At 41.6% G+C, this 23174-nt stretch overlaps 1 protein-coding gene across 1 annotated transcript in view; it reads left to right on the forward strand.

Moving 5' to 3' along the window:
• Positions 1-23174, forward strand: part of pth1r (parathyroid hormone 1 receptor) — a 206551-nt gene that overhangs the window by 142802 nt on the left and 40575 nt on the right. The window contains exons 5-6 of the mRNA XM_084328002.1: positions 2718-2812; positions 11909-12095. Coding sequence (XP_084184128.1) covers positions 2718-2812; positions 11909-12095 — 282 coding nt within the window. The remainder of the gene's footprint in view (positions 1-2717; positions 2813-11908; positions 12096-23174) is intronic.

Raw genomic sequence — 23174 nt, forward strand, 5'->3', positions numbered from 1 at the left:
ACAGTGGGACGATGCGTGCAACGACCAGGAAGGGAATTGACATAACGACTAAATTGGGATGGGAGCAAAAATACAGAAAAAGTAAGAACAAAAATATAATTAAAAAAATTATAATAATTCAAATTCAAATGCATATGATCGGTATATTATGTTCCATCATGCATGCATGAAAGGGGGGGGGTCGTTTCTGATTAATTGATTGTCAATAACGGCATTCGTTAGTACAACAGCATACGCTGATCAAGGCGATGGCTATGAATACAAGGCACAACCAAGCTGAAATTGACGTTAAATTGCTCTTACCTGTGGCCGATGAGATTCCAAAAAGAATATTCCAATTATTTGATTGCCATCTGCTAGATAGTATGTCCATTTGGGCCACGACATAACCCCCCACAGCATAATGAATCGGGGGCGTCCCGATTCAATGCGATCGGGTAGACACCTCGGTCCAGGCTACTCGAAAACTCCGCCCGGATGAATTTCAATGATACACAGCCACATACACAGAGTCACAAAGGGAGTGCAACATCGGCTGCATACCACCAGGCGGCGGTATTGTACTTTTGCGATCTCAGAGTCATTCCATATGGTTACACAGCCTTCCTGGATGATTTATGAATGGAAATAGCGAATAAAAGAAATAACGATCAAATAACGTATGTACGTGATTGGCGTTATTCGATTGGCGGACAAACACGTATTAAATCGTTGTTGGCAGGGAATGAGTTAATAGGGTGTTGACTTTTAGGTCTTGAGACAGTCTCTCAGGGAGTGCTAGTGTCACAGTGCAGAAAGTAATAATTAATAACAATAATAATAATAAATGTTGGCATAACCCTAACATGGCGTAGAAAATGCCATGCAGTGAAATTGAATGTTTATTTCATGGAAACAAACCTATTGACCTGAATAAGACCAGGCAGGTCAGGCAGACGCCTGCGAACCCCAGCTACTAGGACAGAGAGGCTTAGGCTCAGCTTCTTCCCCCAGGCCATCAGAGCCTTGAACAATGAACACTGAGTGCCACAGAACACTGATCTATCCACACACAAGCACACATGAGCACACACACGACACGCACGCTGTGCACGCTCACACACTAGCAGCCACTTTAACACTTTAACATGAGCAGACACACACTCATGCCGCACACGCCCACACTTATGGCCAAAAAGGAAAGGTCACTTTAAATTAGTATAACAACAGTAACAGTGTATTGCACTACCTAAGCTACCTAGCATGTCCTATATGCCCTGTAAATAACTATGTACAGATACCGAGATGTCCCACCATGTTACCTGTTACCTGTTACCTATTTATTGCACAATGTTGTTTTTTATTGGATTCTATTACATGTTGTACCACTGTATTGCACATCGTTGCGGGCAAGAAGACCACCCGCATTTCATTGTATACTTGTATGCCGTGACAAATAAAACTCTTGACTCTTGACTCTTAAGAACGTGGCTGGATTACTTGTGACTATTTGGATGAAAGGGTTTGTTACAGTGTGGGTGATGTAGCTTCATTCAGTGGACAACTGAATGTATCTGTGTTCATTTATTCATTTATTTACATCTATTTCTCGGTACCGCAGTAGCATAAGTCCCCCTACTGAGGATTTATCCTGCAGTAATAACAGCAAAATAGCAGCTGCATCTTGTTAACTCTCAATTGTTGCAAAATAGAACCAGATAGGCATGACAAAACTCATGTCAAATTAAATTGTGTGTCATCACATCATATCAATAGACCTACTAAATATTAGGGCTGACCTTCCAAGCTTTTTTTGGCAATCGAAGCTTCGGGGCCGAGCTTCGATTTTAATTCGAAGCTTCGAATAATTTTTTATCTTATGTTGTGGGACTTATATAGCACTTTGGTAAACTTTGTTGTTTTTAAATGTGCTCTATAAATAAAGTGGATTGGATTAATTAATTAAGTAGCCCCTTTCGTGACTGTGCCAACAAGGTTTCACTTGGCTGCGCTGCCTGGGTGCAGTGGGGCTGCTCTCACAGCCAACGACATGACATTACATAATTATGTTGCAACCTTCGTCTATCAAGCAAACAATTATATAAATATGTATATGTAGTTGATAGAGACAAAGGCAGAATTCGACTTAATTAAGCACGTTTTATTAAGACATATTTTTATATGGGTCGGGACACTTTAAAAAAGCAGCACAATGAACACAAATCTGTCCGACATAGTCTTAAATAACAAGCGGCATTGCTTCGCTTCTTTGTCAACATGTCTGCTGCACATGTCCTTGTTGTTTTCAACACAGATAATCTCCACGTGCTTGTTGTAGAGAGGTGGAGTCGAGGCGCCGCTTACTTTCGTTTCATTGGAATGGAGGCGGGAAGGCGCCGCTTACTTTCGTTTCATTGGAAATGAGGCGCAAGATTTTGGAGGCAAAAATAATTATAAAATTCTTTTTTATTTTTTATTTTTTTTACTTCAATTTTTTTTTATGTTCGAAGCTTGTGCCATTGAACGAAGCTTCGAAGCTTCGAAGTATTTAAGACAGCCCTACTAAAAATAGTACAACTTTTCCCATGTTTGTAAACCGCATCCCCCCGACTGAGTGAAAACGGTGTCTGGTGAATAGAACTTTCCATTCTGGGTTCTGTGGGGTAATGTTGTTGTTTTTCTATACTGTTGTTTTCCTGTTGCTCTCTATAGAGACCTCTCCTCTCATCTTCCCACAGGAGGTGTTTGACCGGCTGTATCTCATCTACACCGTGGGCTACTCCATCTCTCTGGGATCACTCATGGTGGCCGTGGTCATCTTGGGATATTTCCGGTGAGTTGATGATGCTGTCATTGGATTTTTTTTTCTGTCGTAAAAGGTTGTAAAAAATATTACCTTTGGGCATTTACATGTGCATTTGACTTTTAAAACGATAGGCCTGCAAATAATGCATGTTCCATTTTGTTACCATTTATATTGTCTGTATTTTCCTATTGATTTCAGGTTTGAGGAATCCATAGGAAAGACTTTTTCTTTTTCTTTTTTGTGTGTGTAGTTCTTTCCAGAAAGAGGGTTAGAACATGTAATTGTACTGTAGCAGCAAAGTGCTTGAGAGATACACCCATTCAAAAGTACAAAGAACCCAGACATTCTATAGAAGTAAAGTACAGCAATTGCTTAAGCTGATAAATCTGTAATTGATTATATGCCGATTCTTACTTGCATAATAGCAGGGGTGATGCAAAATGGCAAGGACTGTTAAAAATGAAGAAGTAATCCTTATACAAGGATGAATTAATGTATGGTGCCAAATACAGTATATATATATAAATGCATGGCTGATTAATACACAGGGGACTCTTGGTGATTTGCTTATTTTGCGAAGTATACAGAGTATCAGGAGTGGGGTGTGAAGACGTTGTTTACAAACGCTCCCACCAGCGTGACTGCACAGCCAAGTACTCAGAAGGAGCCGGTCCAAACTGGCACCAGGAAATCTATGGGCCAAATGAGTTTAATAAGTTGTCCCAGGGGCCCGTCTTGACATTCTGGCTCTGTGCTCCCGAGCACTCCAGCCATGTCTCTGGTCTTCAACATGTCAGCTCTTCAACAGGAGAGTTTGTGAATGTTTTCTAAGGAGAAACAGGGGATGCTTCACATTAGCAGTTGTGTTCCTGCGTTCACAGGGGGATGGCTGGGTCGCTTTTTCCGCCCACAGCTGCCAAATTGATAGCACTCAAAGGACAGCTTGTCAAATATACAGCTTTATAAATGAGCATGCCCGCCGGGTGTTGGATGCCGAACAACTAATGACCAGAATGCTGATAAAAGGCCATGTTTGACATTATTCAATAGTATTTCTAATGCTCTATCACTATTAGCCTTTGGGATAGCCCAGCTTTAAGTGGCATCTGATTAAAATGGAAGGAATCTGTGTAGTATCTGTCCGTATGTCTGTCCTTTTTCCCCCGAGAACCGCTCATCCGATCGACTTCACCCCTGGCGGGTGTATTGCTGAGGACCCAAGAGAGAGCAGTGTCTCGTGTGGATGAGCTGTTCTCGGGGAAAGCTGTGAGCAGCGATACCAGGGTGTTGGCACTGTACTAAAATAGAGGCATGTTTATGAGATGTATGCATGCCAATAAAAAGGAGTCACCATATATAGATCGTTATTGACTTCTATTGGGTGATATAATCTGGAATACCACTGACCCAGTAAGTGAATGGATTCCAATGCTGTGGCCTGACCTCAAAAAGCCTCACTCCAATCTAACGTGAATGTTTAGGGAGGATGTTTTTGGGGCATTCTGACAGATACACTTTTGCTTGTCTGGGAAGAAATTCACATGCACTTGGAACTGTGCAACACATGCTTGCAATTTAGCTTTTACAGCTCACTTTGAGCCAAGCAATTCAATATTTGTGCTTTTCAAGCCCTTAAATCTGAAGAATGTGTTATAGTCAGCGTGGAATTCAGCTGTCTCTAATTAGGATGAGCATTGTTCATGAGTGTGAAAATACACACATAAACAAGCATGCATGCACACACACACACACACACACACACAGGACATAAATTGCACTAAACAGCAGCTTTAGTGCAATTTATCACAATACCATCACAATCATGCTATAACTGGGTTAGAAGTTGACATTTCTATCTAACCTACTAAAGAACTTACCTGGTTTCCTCTCTACCTTAGACTGTAATACTATCTAGTTAGACCTTCAGTGGACCTTGTCAGGGTTCCCAGGCACACATTTATTTACAAAGATGACAAAATAATAAATACAGAGAACAAAAACAAAAAGATATTGAGAAAGCCTATGACTGTGGAAAGAGGGTCTGTTAATCAAGTTACATGGAGCTGTGGTATATGGTACAATGTTCAACTGCATAGAGGACTTCTTGAGGGGAAAACAAATATCCAAGTAAGGATCGGGGGAGTTTGTCCTGAAACTGTTGGTATTGAGAATGGATCGCCTCAAGGGAGTGTAATTAGTCCTGTGTTATTTAATTTAATGATATACAGAATTTCAAAAGGTTGGTGGTGGATATGGGTTTATTTGCGGATGATGGAGTTCTTTGGAATGAGAGACCATGCTAATGATTAATCAAGCCATGATCAGATCTGTAGCCACTTTGGTAATACATTAATTAGATCTAGTTGGAATGAGCTGCCACAGCATGCTAGGCAGGCCCCCACTCTGCAGGTGTTTAAATCATGCCTCAAAACTCATTATTTGCTTTGGCTTTTGGTTTTTAAACCGTTTGAGAGACCTGCCTTTTTTATGTGACATATGTATATGTTTTTATTGTGTGCTTTTATCTTTGTATCTTTTTAACTTTTTATCTTTTTATCTTATGTTGTGGGACTTGTACAGCACTTTGGTCAACTTTGTTGTTTTTAAATGTGCTCTATAAATAAAGTGGATTGGATTGGATTGGATAGTTCAGACAAAGGCTTTGAGGATGTGTAGTGGTGCCTTTCGGTCAAGCTCCGCACCAGCTCTGTTGGTAGAGATGGAGGGGAAATACATCTGAGATTGAGGAGAGTTAAACTAGACTTGTATTATAGAGCTCAGCTATGTGCCTATGCACCTAGTATTTCATCTCAATGTCTATTGAGGGAAATGTGTGTATTTGCAGGTAAAGGAAGGGCTGGGAAAGTAGGGATTGATGACACAAAAGTGGTGACTTATCCATCTTGGTCAGTAGGACCAGGTTGGTTTCTGACGGACCTAGACATTGATCTGACTCTGCTTCATGAGATTAAGGAGTAAGGTATTGTGGATAAGAGTCATGCAGTAGAATAATACATACAGTAGATCAGGTGTGGGGCTCACACGTGCAAATCTTCACTGACGGTTCCAAGGATCCTGGAAGTGGGAAATCATGGTTAGGGATGTGTTTGCCCAATGCTTCAATCCATCAAGGTAAGTGAGTTTCAAATAAGATGTCAGTCTTCTCCACAGAGTTTTTAGCTGTAATTTGGGCTTTGTGGTGGATAGAGGAAGAAAACCTGGCAATATGTTCTGACTCTGCTGCTGCCTTGATGGCTCTGAAATATTAATGTGCTTATTTAGAATTGAGAAATCAGGATGGAAAGTGGGGTTATTATGGGTCCCAGCACATGTTGGGGTAAAGGGAAATTAAATGGTGGATGAAATTGCTAAATCTACTCTAGCAAAAGAAAAAGTGGACCTTAATTCACTGTTTGGCAGCAAAATACCGTAATATGATTAAAGATAGACTGGAAAAGGAGCAGCAGGTTGAATGGAACAATGGGAAAAAGAGGAAGGTGCTACTTCTCTATTCAAGAGTATGTCAAGAAGAGAAGTATCTATACGGGGACAGAGAGGATGCGGTTAAGCTAACAAGACTATTAGGCCATTGTGGTCTAAATAGGCTTAAAAAGGTTGGGAAACATCAAGACAGGTTATGTGAATGTGGTCGTCTTGAGACAATACAGCATGTCATATCACACTGTAAGAGGTATAGTGAAGAGAGACAGGTGCTATTCGTGGAGGTAGCTGATCTACTGTAGGTCTTTCTTCCTTTTCTTTTAAAACTCTGTTGAGCCGAAACGGCTTCTCAAATAATTGCGAAGAATTTGAATTTTTTTTGCGTGAAACGGGTCATCTACCATACACTACAAGAAACTAGTTGCTTTTTTACCAGTATTAGATTATGGTGATGTTTTATACATGAATGCCTGATCCACCTCACTACACATGTTGGACACTGCTTACCATGGTGTATTAAGATGTATTACCGGATATAGATCACTTACCCATCATTGCACTAAAGTTAACTGGCCATCCTTGACTGCCCGTAGACTGCTTCATTGGTACACCTTCATTTATAAAACAATTATTGGTCAGCTCCCCCAGCTTACGATCACAGAACTATTTATATGCCTCAGTACCCAGAATTTGATTTGATTTGATTTGATTTGATATTTATTAACTTGACCTTCTCTCCCCAGCAACCTCCTGCAAAGCCTCACTTTCCTTCCTCTTTCTACCTGTTTTACCATACCCTCCAATCTCCCCCCAATCCCATTCAATCTTGTTTGCTGCAGCTCAAATGTATCCCCCTGCCCCACTTTGCCTTTTATGTCTCTGTCTGTGTTTGTGTGTTGTATGTTTGTTTTTGTTTTGCTGCCATTTTGGCCATGGTGTCACTGGTATAAACCAAAGGTTAATCAATGCAATGCATGTATGGATGATGTCCGAAACAGATTAAAACCTGATTAATAGTGAAACTGTATAGCCTCCAAGACTCTCTGACACGTTATTTCGGGGGTTGCGCCTTGAAAACTTTGGGAACCATGTGTTTATATAGTACATGATACATAAGCACATACAGTACAGATATCCTCATAAGTATCTATTAATTCGTATCAATTAGATACTCTTTGGGCTTGTTTTTATCTACTTATTGTGAAAGAGTTGAACTAATTATTTTCGCTAGCAAGATCGCATTCGATTATTCATTCCATTAAGCCTACTGCCAGCAGGCACATTTAAAGAAATATAATCGGATTGATTGGGGTAATGAGGGACTTAAAATTAGCCTATAGATTATGCATTTAACTTGTCGGCGAGGCTATTGAGCCGTACTGTATTGTACCTATTCTGCAATATGTTAATAAAGTTTTCAATCAATCAATCAATCAATGCCATTAGAAAATCAGGATTTCTGCGATCGACACCTGCTGTCTTTTCAGGTGAGGCGGCCGCGCGCAATTATCCTGAGTATCAAGTCTGGTTCGAATGAATGAGACTGAATCAGCGTTTGAGGAACAGGGAAAGCCTGGATTCAAACATCGGGTTAATTGAATTTGGATAATGGGACTTTTGATCGACTTAGTTGAACCAGGTACGGGGGAATAGGGCCTTGGGGTCTTGCTCGAAAAAAAGATCATTGATCTCAAGTGACTACCTGGTAAAATAAAGGTTAAAACATACGGGCAAACACACTCCACACAGGGCTGACTTGAAAATATAATTATTTAAGCAATAATACACGAGAAGCGGTGGGATGTCATCTCGAGTGGCGTAGGCATTACAGCGTGGCAATATTGATGACATCCCACTGGCTTCCGAGTGTATTATTGCTTTTATACAACAGCTTGCGTCGGGAAAATATAGGATGAATAAATACAGACAATTCTAGGGGCTTTTATATCGATTTCAGTGAACTTGGCGTAGAATTAATTTTTTTTTTGAATTTATTTTCCTAAAGATGTCTCGTTGCTATGGAATTTCAAATGGAGTAGGCTATCAACAAGCTTGGCAACGCAAACGAATCACGTATTAGTCTAATGCAAGCGAAAGTCGAAAAAAGTCACCAGCACCTCAGACAGTTCCGGGAGTTGGGCCAGTTCAATGCCCAGGCCGTCGACTTGGTGATTAATTGCATCTTTTCTCCAGCGTATCTAGCTCATCTTTCATTGGATTGGCATGTCTAATAATGCTGTTTTTATGAATACCGATGTAGGCCCATCCTCTATATCTATCCACGTGGTCGGACCTACCTGTTGTATAAAATAGATAATATTATACAGCTCGGTTTCCATTTGTGAATATGGACACAAGTTTCCTCAACACATTGAGTGCCAGCGACGAGATTTATCGTTAGTTCATGCCGACCGTTGAGTGCCAGCGACGAATTTTTAAATTTTTTATTAGCGATTTTAATTCATATTCATCAATCTAGGCTCACGTTAGTGCTGCAAACTCTCTCTGAGCTCCATTGGGAAAATACCTCCCCCTATCGTCTCTCCCTGTTGTACTGCACCCCTTTGGAATGGATTGCATGAAACACATGGGAGGGGGGAATCCAGCTTCCTCATTTTACTTCTCAGACAAGTCACCCGAGAGGATCGGATTCCTTGCCGAGCACCAAAACAGCGTGGAATACATATTTCCAGTACTCAGCGTTGAATCAATAAACACGATCGATATTTGGAATGGCGATCAGGAATTGGAATAATCTTTTTGGAGAACATCTGATCTGAGGTAAGGAATCTATTTTACCAGTCTTACAGACCTTTTTTCACAGAGATATCAACGTGTGCCCTATGTGTGTGTATGTGTGTGTGTGTGTGCTGATCAGGAAATGAGAGAATCGATTTTTCAGCTCGCTTCTATAGCGTGCATAAGTACACATATACTATCGATAATCTAGCGTTTATTTGAAAACGATTCATAAATAGGCAGAAAAATGACAATGTTTTTTGTGTATTCCAGAATATTCCAGTAAAGGGCGATTATCACAGAATCTTTATATTTTCCTGAAACTTAAAAAAAAACAAGCGTTTTTCAAAATGGTATAAAACGGAAATGAACCGATTAAAAAACAATCCGTTTCGACAATGTTGACTGCAAACAAGTCATTGATAAGCGACGGCCAGATTAGACACATAATTTAAGACATAGTTTATGCGTTTGCAAATATGAGAGCTCTATCATTGAAGTGGACGCTGGCATACGGAGGCTTTTAGCGCTCCGCATGGCTGGCAATCAATGTGTTAAGCCAGGGGTGTCAAACTCAATTACCAAGGGGGCCGAGATAAAACATGCTGATGATTTCACGGGCTGGACCCATAATAATAACAAAAAAAGGTGCAGTTTCCTGAGGTCACTATCTTAATCGGTAATTGTATTTATCTATTCAATTTGTACATGTAACATACCCGCTCATTTGGCATCTCAATGAAGGCAATGGGGGCTGTTTAAAAGGTGGGTAAGGAGGCATCATTTATGGATAATTGTCTTATTATAGATTTATTTTTGTATTACATATATTAGGATTCAATGAATTATTCACCTACAAGAGTTTGTAAGATTAGCAGGTGAATCCTTATCAATGACATGATAAGTTAGCCGTCCCTACAAAACAAGTATTGCTATTTTATTAATCTACATACTTTCATGGTGCTGTAATTAACACAACACAAGGATCACTGGTGGCCATATTCAAACTAGAAACTTTTGGATGTGTGAGATTATGTGACAGGAGTTTTGACCCGTTTTTCTATACTGTACAAATCAGAACCACAGATTCAACATGCCTAAATGTAACTAATATAGATTAATCCATCGAAAGTGGGTTTCACGTTGGTATTCTCACATATAAATCATAATAGAGGCTGAAGATCCCTCACAGGATCCAAACATTGTAACCTTTTTCAGGACTGAATCTGGGAGCATAAGAAATTGAGTTGCGAGTACAATAGTGTCCAGTTCCAAATGCTCTCTATAATGAAGAATAATGAATGGTGCCTTGATGTACATGTTGGTTATTCTATTCATTCTACAATGTTGTTTGCACCAACGGCCACCAGCGATTTGCAATTGTAATTTTCATACATATAGCTGGTGAAGGACTTTTGCATTTGAGATTTGCCTTGCATTCAACACACACACATAAAAAAATCTAAATGTTTGAAAAAGAATACCCAAGGCCCCCTCTTAGTGATGAATTACAATGAATGGTTGCACAATATGAGCCGTGTTTCTCCATACGATTTTCATCCTTTCTCTCATGATGATGTGCTTGAGGTTACTGTCCGCTCCAGTTATTGTAGAACAGTTAGCACATGTATTAAAGTCTTTCTATTTCAACGGGTGAGTTCCCTTATGTAGGGTGACCAAACGTCCTTTTTTGCCCGGACATGTCCTCTTTTCACGCCCTGTGCCCGGGGGGGGGGGTGTATAAATTCATGAAAATGTCCGGGTTTCACGGACCGTTTGCATGTACTTAAATTGACTGGCGCATTGCACAGAATACTACGGTACTCTGTTGCGTGTGTGACGTAATCCCTGAGAAGCTTTGTGGGCGGCTCTACAACTGCTCACACACAAACAGGAAGGGGACAGAGTGGAGCGCAGCTCACATTCACAATGCCAAAGCGCAAATGTACTAGATGAACTGCAGAAGAAATTCCAAATGTACCGACCCGGTCGGAACAAATGGGAGGCGGAGTGCACCATGTGCAAAGCTTGCACATACACGTGTGTGTCCAATAAAGGTGCAAGTTGAGAGTTTGTCTGCAAAGTTGACAGACTTCTTTGTTAAACCCGGGAAAACAGAGGATGCTGTAAACTGTAAAGTAAATGCAGCGGAGGGTGCGTTGGCATTTCATACTGTGAAACATCACAATCTATCTACTGTATTGTACCCATCTGCAATCTGTTAATAAAATGTTCAATCAATCAATCAATCAATCAATCCATTACATTACAATGTTTTAGGGATGACCCCTATTAGTCGATTAGTCGACTAATCGGTCGAAAGGAGCCGTAGTTGACTGCCAACCCCTTAGTCGAATACAAAAAAAGAAGAAAAACAAATTATAAAAAAAGATTTCATCAATCATTCTTTCCAAAAGAAAAGAGGCCTAGAAGCGTGGCTAACGCTAATGGCACGCATACCAGAGGCTAACTGCCTACGAAAACTGGCACAGAGGCACTGAAAGAGGATTTCACCCATCTAATGAACACACTAGACTAGTGAGGACATTGTGAGGACCACAATGGAAATAAACCGTAATGTTTTATTGTGTTTTAATCCTCGACGATTTTAGATTATATGTGATGGCTGTACATGTGTGTACCGGTATTGTATGTAATTTTGATTGTCAAATAAATTAAATCAATCAATCAATCACAAATATCAAGATGTATCCATCAGTGGACCAATTGCATGCTTTTGCAGAGGACAAGAAGCCTTCAGTCGACTCCTTCAGACACAGCCCAAATGGAATGATAAAAAAAAGATATTTTTTTTTTAGTCGACTAATAGTCGACTAACGGCACATTTTGGCCAATCATAGTCGACTATCCAAATCCTTGGTCGGGGACAGCCCTACAATGTTTGTAACATAACCCTTCTGCTTTTGTATGTTTGTCCTCTAGACGCTTGCACTGCACCAGGAACTACATCCACATGCACCTGTTTGTGTCCTTCATGCTGAGAGCCATCAGTATCTTCGTGAAGGACGTGGTCCTCTACTCGGGCTCGGCCCTGGAGGACATGGAGAGGGTCAGCGTGGAGGATCTCAAGTCCATCACTGAGGCGCCGCCAGCCAACAAATCATATTTTGTAAGTGCAGCGTTGCCCCAGAGTAGTAAACAGAATCCCATAATGATGAAGCACTCGCCTACCACTGCGGAGACCCTGGTTTTAGATCGGCAGTGTTCGCGGGTTGGGAAGCCGGTGAGGGTATTAGTCCTGATCATTGCAATAACAATTCCGACTGGTCGCCGCCTGTTCAGCGGGGAGGGGATCTGGGAGAGATGGCGTGAACCTCTGTGTGCGTTACGCTCTCCCAGTGAAACTCCTAGCTGTAGGGTGAAAAGAAGTGGCTGGCGACTCCACATGTATCGTAGGAGGCGGGAATATCTTATCTATCCTCCCCAGACCGACGGAGGATAGATAAGATATTTATTCCTTTATTGATCCCCTTGGGGAAATTCAAGCATCATAGCAGCATGGGGGAGGGGGGAGGGGAGGTACAGGTAGTAGAAGACATGATACAGGTCATAGAATTATAGTATAGTCGAGAAGTAAACATTTTAAATAGAATAAAAATAGGCAGTGTAAACAATATAACAATATAATTAACTCTGGACATGCGCATTATGGGCAAGTAGGCAGTGTAAAAAGGTCAAGGTGCAAGAGAGGGTATGTATGCCCTCTCAGTTATATTTGCCCTACAATAAATATAGTGATATATATATATATATATATATATATATATATATATATATATATATATATATATATATATATATATATATATATATATATAATGACTAATATCGAATCCAATATATATAATCTAAAAATGCTAAATTTCCAAAAAATGCTAATTATATGCTCTGATAAAGTAAGTATACACATAAGGTTCAGTATGCTAATCCAGGGGTTCCCAAAGTTTTCAGGCCGCGACCCCTGAAATAACGGTGTCAGAGAGCCTTGACCCCCACTATTATAGGGAAAAAAAATTTCAAATTAATTTTTTTCATATAAATGGAAATGTATGGTTGAAACATGCAAACGTTCAAACGCACACACACTAATAAGCTTTTAATCAGGGCCGGACTGGGGAAATCATTCAGGCCAGGAAATATAGTGCGAAATATAGCCCCAGTCAGGTCTGGGGGTCCCCCACCAGGAAGTGTTTTGTTACAAAGACTTAGGCCCCGTTTAGACGGAAACGCTAGCAGGTGAATCTGCAAAAATATTTTTTCGGATGTGCCTTTCGTTTATACGGAAACAGCGTTTTTACGGGGTGAAACCGCAAAAAAGTGAGACTACCTTCCAGGGTGGAATTCCTAGAAACGATAAACCTTTGCGCTATCATCTAAACTGTCAAACCGCATAAAACGATGACGAAAGGGTTGTCAAGGCTCTCGTTGCGCGTACTGCTTACATCACAGGCATGCGCCAGTAGCCTAGAAGCGTAAACAAAGCATGTCTGATTCTATCCATGGCGATCACCTGAAGGCTACATTGGCAGTACTTTTAATACACAAGAATCTGTCCCGCGGCGTGACTGGACCACCGTCTGTGAGTGACTCTGCTTTGGTCCAATCACATTCCCCACCCACAGTCTGCGAATCAGAGGCAGAGTAGGGCGGGTCTTCACAGCACGTCATGTGACATATGCGCCAATCGTGTGACAGCGAGGCTCAGTCGTCTCGAGTCGGTACAGCCTTGTCTGCACGGAGAATTCCATCCTAAAATGCTAGTCTAAACGCAAAATTAAAAGTGAGACCGCAAGACGACTTTTGCGGTTTCTGTTCAGACTCTCTCCGTCTAAACGTAGCCTTAATTTCCTGCATTCTGGTGTAGGAATTTTAAATGCCAGTGTTTGTGATGGCATCACAAACTATTGTTAAAAAACAGGCTAGCATATGTATGATTAGCAACAACACTGATTTTGATGGATTTTCAGTTTTTTGTAATGTCAGATTGAAAAAAATACTGTTGAAATACCAATTTTTCTTTCATAAATCTTGTATTCAACTTCAGCCCTGATCATAACACCACATATTCATTTTATAATTATAACCCTTTAAATGCCAGTGTGTGTGATGGCATATATTTGCAATATATCAAATGCAAAGTACATTTTTCTGGGGGGGATTATTACAGGCTAGCATGTGTCAATGATTAGCAACAACACTGATTTTGATGGATTTGTTTTTTGTAAGGGTCCCGCCTCCACCAATCACATGGGCGTGTGTGTGTGTGTGAGCAAGAGAGAGAGAGAGAGAGATAGTTCTCCAACTTGTGCGAGTTGCAGTGATCTCCTGGTTGTTCCCCACCTAGGTTATCTAACTATTACGCCGCTGCAACTAGAAACACTGGCCTGGCCTGCTTCTAAGTTCAGTGGCCTGACTGCATAAAAAAAATATTTGAAATATTTTTTTAGTTTTTAGTTTTTTTGGAAATCATCTGGCGACCCCCCCCCCCCCCCCCCCCCCCACGGCGGCTTGCAACCCCCACTTTGGGAACCACTGTGCTAATCTAATGTATATATATATAATAATAAAAAACGAAATGCAAAAAATGCTAAATATATGCTCTGATGAAGTAGTATACCGTATACACATAAGGTGCAGTATGCATAAGGTATGTATGCCGTGATATACTTCATACATTATATTATATTATATTATACAAATGTATTTGTAAGGCCCGACAACATGGACCGGACACGCATCCCCATGGACCGGACACGCCTTCTTTAACACTTTCCATGCCAGCCATGCGGTGCCCCGGAACCCTGTTGCGTGCCACCACCCACTTCAATGATAGAGCTCTCATATTTGCGAACGCATAAACTATATCTTAAATTATGGCTATGTGTCTAATATGGCCGTCGCTTATCAATGACTTGTTTGTAGTCAACATTGTCGAAACGGATAGTTTTTTTAATCGGTTCATTAACGTTTTATACCATTTTGAAAAACTCTCGTTTTTTGAAAGTTTCAGGAAAATATAAAGATTCTGTGATAATCGCCCTTAACACTTTCAGTGCCCAGCAGGAGGCGCACATTTAGTGCTTGAATGCCCACCATCCGCTTCAATGTTAACGTTAATATCGCCTAATCTATGTTTTAAATTATGGCTATCAGGGCTCTACAGTGCGACCAAATTGCTTGCATATGCCCCTAAAAATATGTGCGTGCGAACCGTAAAACTCAATTACGCGCACGGTGTGCGAGTACAGATTACAGCCTCTCGTCTTTTTTTTCTCCGCCGCGAGAAACGTTAAAAAACGACAAGTCCCACATTGCACTCAAGCCAACGGTCCAATCACAGTAGAGTGACGTGACTGGTTTCAAGAGAAAGAAAGCAAATGACCAATCGGAAGCTCTCATTTGGCTTGTTTACTTCCTGAAACGCCACCATTGCGATATGCGAGAGTTTCCCGAGACATGTAACTTCTAGTCTTACCAATAGCAATATATTTTAGAACACCTAGATTTAGCAATAACAATAGTAATATAACGTTAATGCAACAAAACGAATGCCTTGCTTTGTTAATCATAACGTTGATGCAGTAGCGTATGCCGTTGTGTTGACTGTAACGGACATGATAACAACATAACACTGTACACATTCAAATTGCGATAATCGATTCTAACATTTTCAAATCGATGCAGTTGAATTTCCCCCTTAGGATCGATGCATTGTTACACCCCTACACCAAAGTCACTGGCCCACTGTGTATCTGTGTGTACAGCTAACTTGGCTAGCGTTATGAACAGCAGAGGTGGGCAATAGGGTCCAGCTGCAGCGCCGGACGGCCGGAGTGCAAGCGGTGTGACGTAATTGGCAGACTCGACTGTCAATCAATGGTCTACCTGACACGCAAACTCATAAACAATGTTTCTGTACTGGAGGTGTACAGTATTTCAATAGGCAACCCTGAAAGGATTATTTCTCTAGAAGAGCAACACAGCCAAAACATAGGCATTGTATGCATAAAAGGGGCAAAAGCTAAAGTTAAGTGACTGTTACTTTTGTAGCAGTAGTTTGATTTGATAGTTTATTTGATAGGGACAGCACATGTTAATGAACATCAAGTACAAAATACAAAATGTAAACATGCAGGGTTGTAGCAAGAGCTAATTTACACACATGCACGCACAGTACAAATATATATTTATTTTTGAAAAAAAAAAAAAAAAATTTTACTTGAAATATTTTCACTGTGCTCCTAAATATTTTTGGGTGCTCCTACATTTCTTTGTGTGCTCCTAACTTTTTTCATTTAGGAGCACCTGTGCCCCTAGTGAAAAAGGTTAGCGGAGAGCCCTGGCTATGTGTCTAATCTGCCCGTCGCCCATCAATGACTCATTTTCCAGTCAACATTGTCGAAGCGGATTGTTTTTTTATCGGTTCATTTCCGTTTTATAGCATTTTGAAAAGCCCTCGTTTTCAAGAAGAAAAAAAAAGATTCTCTGATAAACGCCCTGTGCTGTAATATTCTAGAACGTTGTCATTTTTCGGCCTATTTATGAATCGTTTTCAAATAAACGCTAGACCATCGATAGTATAATTGTGTCACCTCACAGCGCTTTATGCCAGATCTCTACATTTTCATTTTTCAGATTATTCCAGATTGCTAAAGTACAGAATCTAAGCTTTCAAATGATGTGTCATATGTTGACATCTGAGAATGTTTTGAACACGATGTGCCCAATTATAACTTCTAAAACTGGCTGTGTTCTAGATTACCAAAGAGGTGAAAAGGTGTCTCAAAGGAAGGCAACTTTTCACACTTCAGACAGTTTCAACTGGGCGTCAACAAACCCCCCTCCAGCAACGCCCCTCACCTGAATAACATTAACATAATTAAGTGCTGCTGAATCAGAGTTCTCTCTCCTCAGGACCCCTGTCTCTCCAGGACCCCCTATCTGGACTGTATAGGACTGTGAAGCTATGTACCCCCCCCCCCCCCCCCCATGCTGCTTTGACACCAGAATTATTGTTAAATCTATGTCACAACGAGAAAAAGCAACAAAGTCCTCACTCAGTGGCATGGGCCTAATGTTATGTAGCTCTGCAAGCTGCTTACACACTGCTTATCATATCACTCCTAGCTACACATACGCACGGTCCTCATGTCTGTATTGTACTGTACCCATTCTGCAATCTGTGCTGAGATTATAAACTTGTTGTTGTTACACACACACACACACACATGGACCCTGCATCCATACACTTTCGTCTTGTTTACAGCTCTCCACCTTGCTATCTGATGCTCATCTCTTAGACACTGATGTAGCAGTACTGTCTACCTGTATGTCATGTATGTCAATGTCATTATGAATTGAAAATGGGGGACCCTGATGTAAACAAGACGAAAGTCTTTCTCTGGTCTGCATCCCCTTAACAATTGTGTGTATTGAGCTGTATTGTACTGTACCCATTCTGCAATCTGTGCTGAGATTATAAACTTGTTGTTGTTACACACACACACACACACATGGACCCTGCATCCATACACTTTCGTCTTGTTTACAGCTCTCCACCTTGCTATCTGATGCTCATCTCTTAGACACTGATGTAACAGTACTGTCTACCTGTATGTCATGTATGTCAATGTCATTATGAATTGAAAATGGGGGACCCTGATGTAAACAAGACGAAAGTCTTTCTCTGGTCTGCATCCCCTTAACAATTGTGTGTATTGAGCTGTATTGTACTGTACCCATTCTGCAATCTGTGCTGAGATTATAAACTTGTTGTTGTTACACACACACACACACACATGGACCCTGCATCCATACACTTTCGTCTTGTTTACAGCTCTCCACCTTGCACCTTGTAACGTTAACGCAGCTGTCAACTGTACTTTACTATGGAATATACATGTATTGTTAGAAAATGTTTTGGATCTAAATCACTTGGAGTTTGAAAGTGATATCAGAAGAAACGACTCAACCTCGGCTGTCGTTAACTATGAATGAACACAACACTCTAACTCACCATGTTTAGATAATAAAGTACTCAACCTCTACTTGTCTACTGTCTGACTGAACACAACACTCTAACTTACCATGTTTAGATAATGAAGTACTCAACCTCTACTGTATTTAACTATGAGTGAACACAACACTCTAACTTACCATGTTTAGATAATGAAGTACTCAACCTCTACTGTATTTAACTATGAGTGAACACAACACTCTAACTTTTGTGTTCACTCATAGTTAAATACAGTAGAGGTTGAGTACTTTATTATCTAAAGATGGTAAGTTAGAGTGTTGTGTTCACTCATAGTTAAATACAGTAGAGGTTGAGTACTTCATTATCTAAACATGGTAAGTTAGAGTGTTGTGTTCAGTCAGACAGTAGACAAGTAGAGGTTGAGTACTTTATTATCTAAACATGGTGAGTTAGAGTGTTGTGTTCAATCATAGTTAAAGACAGCCGAGGTTGAGTAGTTTCTTCTGATATCACTTTCAAACTCCAAGTGATTTAGATCCAAAACATTTTCTAACAATACATGTATATTCCATAGTAAAGTACAGTTGACAGCTGCGTTAACGTTACAATGTGTTGTGTTCACAACACTGTTTAGTCTGTGACGACGCGTCGCGATAATATACATGTATATTCCATAGTAAAGTACAGTTGACAGCTGCGTTAACGTTACAATGTGTTGTGTTCACAACACTGTTTAGTCTGTGACGACGCGTCGCGATAATATACATGTATATTCCATAGTAAAGTACAGTTGACAGCTGCGTTAACGTTACAATGTGTTGTGTTCACAACACTGTTTAGTCTGTGACGACGCGTCGCGATAATATACATGTATATTCCATAGTAAAGTACAGTTGACAGCTGCGTTAACGTTACAATGCGTTGTGTTCATGTATGTCAATGTTATGATGCATTGAAAATGGGGGACCCTGATGTAAACAAGACGAACGCTAACGTTAATGTAATAAACGTGACATGGTTGGACTTGTGGTCGGCAGAAAAACTTGGTGTAGTTTTATCAAAGATGCGGAATTGTAAACATGCTACTGTAAACATAAACAAACATTCTTAAACTTACCCATGCAGACGCATCTCGACCGATCTCAGTTAATTTCGTTGAATAGCGCGGTGTTTTCACCGGTGAGCAGAGAGCCAGAGACTTAATCAACTGGTTTAACAAAGTTCATGTACTCGTTCATTAGATCCAATGCATTCATCTCTTTCTGATCCAGAGTGCTAATCCCATTGAAAGTGTAAACAGCCAGTGCGTCGCTTCAAACACTCCCCCAATGTAAATCTCTGCGGGCTGCAGGCTAGGTTTGATTCACATGCAAATACAGTAATTACGCCCCCGTTTCATTGAAATAAAGTCCGTGAACAACCTAAATTTAAACACAGGTTTGACACTATTTTAGATATTCTAACTGTTCGTTTTTATAGTAAACAAGTACTTATACATTCAATTTATAATAATGTGAAGAAAAGAAAAAAACACATAAAAAAAAAAGAGAAAACTCTAGAAGGTCTAGCCAAAAAAGGGGCGGGCCGAGTTGTGGTCGCAAGCGCTGCTAGGTGACACATATGTGTACATTTACATTTACATTTAGTCATTTAGCTGACGCTTTTATCCAAAGCGACTTACAAGTTCTGTACGACAAGCCATCAGGAAGGGCACAACTCTATCAGCTGAGCAACAATGTTCATCAAAGTGTTGAGTGCTACAGTGTAGGTTAGTTTATTAGGACAAGTGCACGACAGTACGGTTAGTTAGGGTTAGATTTTTTTTTAATTTTTTTTTAAATTTTTTTATTCAGATAATGGTTGAAGAAGTGCGTCTTTAGTCGACGGCGAAAGATTGGACGTGATTCGGCTGTCCTAACTGGGGTGGGTAGTTTATTCCACCATTGTGGGGCAAGGACTGAGAATAGGCGACTTCTCTTTGATGACCCTCCCGGAGCTTGGATAGGAGTAGGTCTGAGGCGGCCAGAAGATGCAGAGCGTAGGGGTCTTGAGGGTGTGTAGTTAGAGACCATTGACCGGAGGTAGGCGGGAGCGGTTCCCTTTGCCGCACGGTATGCTAGGTCGAGGGCCTTGAAGCGGATTCGTGCAGCAATGGGGAGCCAGTGCAGGTCCCTAAGAAATGGGGTGACATGGGCCGACTTCGGTAGGTTTGAGATCAGGCGGGCCGCTGCGTTCTGAATGAGTTGAAGAGGCTTAGTGGCAGTGGCCGGGAGGCCAGCGAGCAGTGCGTTGCAGTAGTCGAGGCGGGAGATGACTGTTGACTGGACGAGGAGTTGGGTGGCTTCTTTTGTCAGGAAGGGGCGGATCCTTCTGACATTGCTCAGGAGGAATCGGCAGGTTCTGGTCGTCGCTGCGATGTGAGCAGAGGAGTTCAACTGGTCGTCGAGGACAACACCAAGGTTCTTGGCGGTCGGGGACGCAGTCACAGCTGCATTCTCGACTGTGATTGAAAGGTCGGTTAGGGGGGAGGATTTGGCTGGCAGGTGGAGCAATTCTGTTTTGCTTAGGTTCAGTTTGAGGTGGTTGGTCGTCATCCAGGCGGAGATGTCGGACAGACAGGCCGAGATCCGCTCAGAGACGTGGATATCTGAGGGAGGGAAGGAGAGGAAGAGTCGAGTATCGTCGGCATAACAATGGTAGGAGAAGCCATGAGACGTGATAATGTTACCCATTGATTTAGTGTAGAGGGAGAAGAGAAGGGGTCCTAAAACCGAGCCCTGGGGGACACCCGTCCGCAGGGGGCGGGTGGCCGACAGGGTCCCTCTCCATGACACTTGGTAGGAGCGGCCATTGAGGTATGATGACAGCCATGTCGGCGCAGAGCCAGCCACTCCCATTCCTGCGAGGGCCGCAAGGAGGATCTGGTGGTTGACTGTGTCGAAGGCTGCAGATAGATCTAGGAGAATCAGGACAGAGGAGAGGCCTTTCGCTTTTGCTAAGTGAAGTGCCTCTGTGACCGCAATGAGGGCTGTCTCTGTGGAGTGACCAGTCCTGAAGCCTGACTGATTAGGGTCTAGGAGGTCATTCAGTAAGTTGGTTGGATACAGCACGTTCAAGTGTTTTAGAAAGGAAGGAGAGAAGAGAGACAGGACGGTAGTTGCCTATGACGGTAGGGTTCAGGGTTGGTTTTTTTATGAGCGGTGTGACTCTGGCTTGTTTTCGGGAGGTGGGGACCACCCCAGAGTTGAGTGAGGAGTTGATGGTTGCCGTTAGGAATGGGAGGATGTCTGGTGCTATGGTCTGGAGGAGTGGGGAGGGTAGCTGGTCCAGCTGGCAAGTAGTCGGACGGTTAGATGTTACCAGTGTCAGGGTCTCTGCTTCTGTAATGGGAGAGAAAGATGACAGAGTGAAGGATGAGGTTCTCGATCCAGCATTTGGAATGGGTGGGGGTTGGGAGAAGGAGCTGCGGATGTTCTCCACTTTTTCCTCAAAGAAGATCGCAAAGTCTTTGGCAGAGAAAGATGAGGGAGGGGGGGGGGTGGGGGGGGAGTGAGGAGGGAGGACATGGTAGCATGCAGTTTGCGAAGATTCTTGGCAGAGGCCTCGATCCTATGGTGGAAGAAAGAAGCTTTGGCATTAGTGATTGATTTGGAGAATGTTAACAACAGGTTGTGATATGTGTCGATGTCAGCAGTGAGGCGTGACTTTCTATACTTCCTTTCAGCTGCTCTCAGGACCTGTCTTTGTTCTCTTACTGGATCTGTCAGCCATGGACTGGGTGGGGAACGGCGGGCAGGTTTCTCAACGAGGGGACAGAGCTTGTTGAAGGAGGTTGCAAGGGCTGAAAGGAGGGTGGAGGTTGCCATCTCTGTGGCGAGAGCAGAGAAGGTGTCACTCAAAGGTAGAGCGGATAGTATGTCAGAGGAGAGGGTGGAGGGGTAGGGCGGCCATATTTTTATTTTTTGGAAAATCAATCGAGTGGGGTGTCTAAAATATTTTTTTTTGTGGGGAATTCAAATATGGGATTATTTTTCTAATCGGATAACTCCTACCTACATTGTTTTGGATTTCAAAATGGCCGATTTGACTAGGGATGCACCGATATGAAAATTGGCCGCCGATACCGATACCGATTGTTCAACTAACACTATCGGCCGATACCGATACCGATACCGATATTTGTATATAAGTATTTGTAAAAAAAAAAAAAAAAAAAAATTTAAATTTTTTTTTAATTTTTTTTTTTTTTTAATGAAACTACTGTATATTTGTATGTGTATGTTTGTATTTGTAGGCCTCTTTACTTACTTAAAAAAAGGAAACGTCAAGAAATATGTTTATGGTATCACTATCTCTCTCCCAGTATCGTCTTGCGGCCTGCAGAGGGATACTATTTTCTCAACCAGAGCTTTCAACCAATGCAATGGAACCATTCTTGCGGCCTGCAGCGGGATACTATTCTCTCAACCAGAGCTTTCAACCAATGCAATGGAACCATTTTGATTGACAGTCGATTCGGCCAATTACGCCACACCGCTAGCACCCACCTCCTGCTGTCCACCAATCGGCAAGCGTTTATAAATTTTTCTACTTCCGGGCATGCCGCCATTGTTCTGTTTGCGAATGCGAGAGCACTGCAGAACACACTTAACGTAGCTCCCGGCCCGCCGACCGGCGCTCCACGCATGACCAAATGAGACATAATGATTTTACTGCAACAAATGTTATAATAAAACAAAGCCTTTCTATACATTTGTCTGGTTGAAAACTTTATTAACAGATTGCAGAATGTGTAGTTGGGTACGGAATGAGCAACGGAATGGAACCGAGCTATGAACGGGCTAACGGAGTAATGCCTTGTTTACTGCTATCTTCGGGTAAATAATATGCTTGTTATTGAACGTGTAACACTTCATTTTAACAGCAGATACTTTCTTAAATGCCATCTTCCCGAGAGAGGGTGTTGACGGGGAGTTGTGTTATTAATAGCATTGAACAGCTAACCGAAAGCTAGCGTTAACTATTGTTAAAGGTTTAGCCATAACGTTACCTTGGCTAAAGTTGGGGCTATTCTTAATGCAGCAATAATGACTGCAGACATGCAAGCAAAGTACAGCAAGTTGACAAAGGAGTATTCCAACGCAAATCACATTTTCACCAGTAACGTTAGTCTTGCATCTAATAGCTAATAACGTAGCTACGTTAGCTGCC

Source organism: Notolepis coatsorum (assembly GCF_963971535.1).
Source record: "Notolepis coatsorum genome assembly, chromosome: 13".
Taxonomy (NCBI): domain Eukaryota; kingdom Metazoa; phylum Chordata; class Actinopteri; order Aulopiformes; family Paralepididae; genus Notolepis; species Notolepis coatsorum.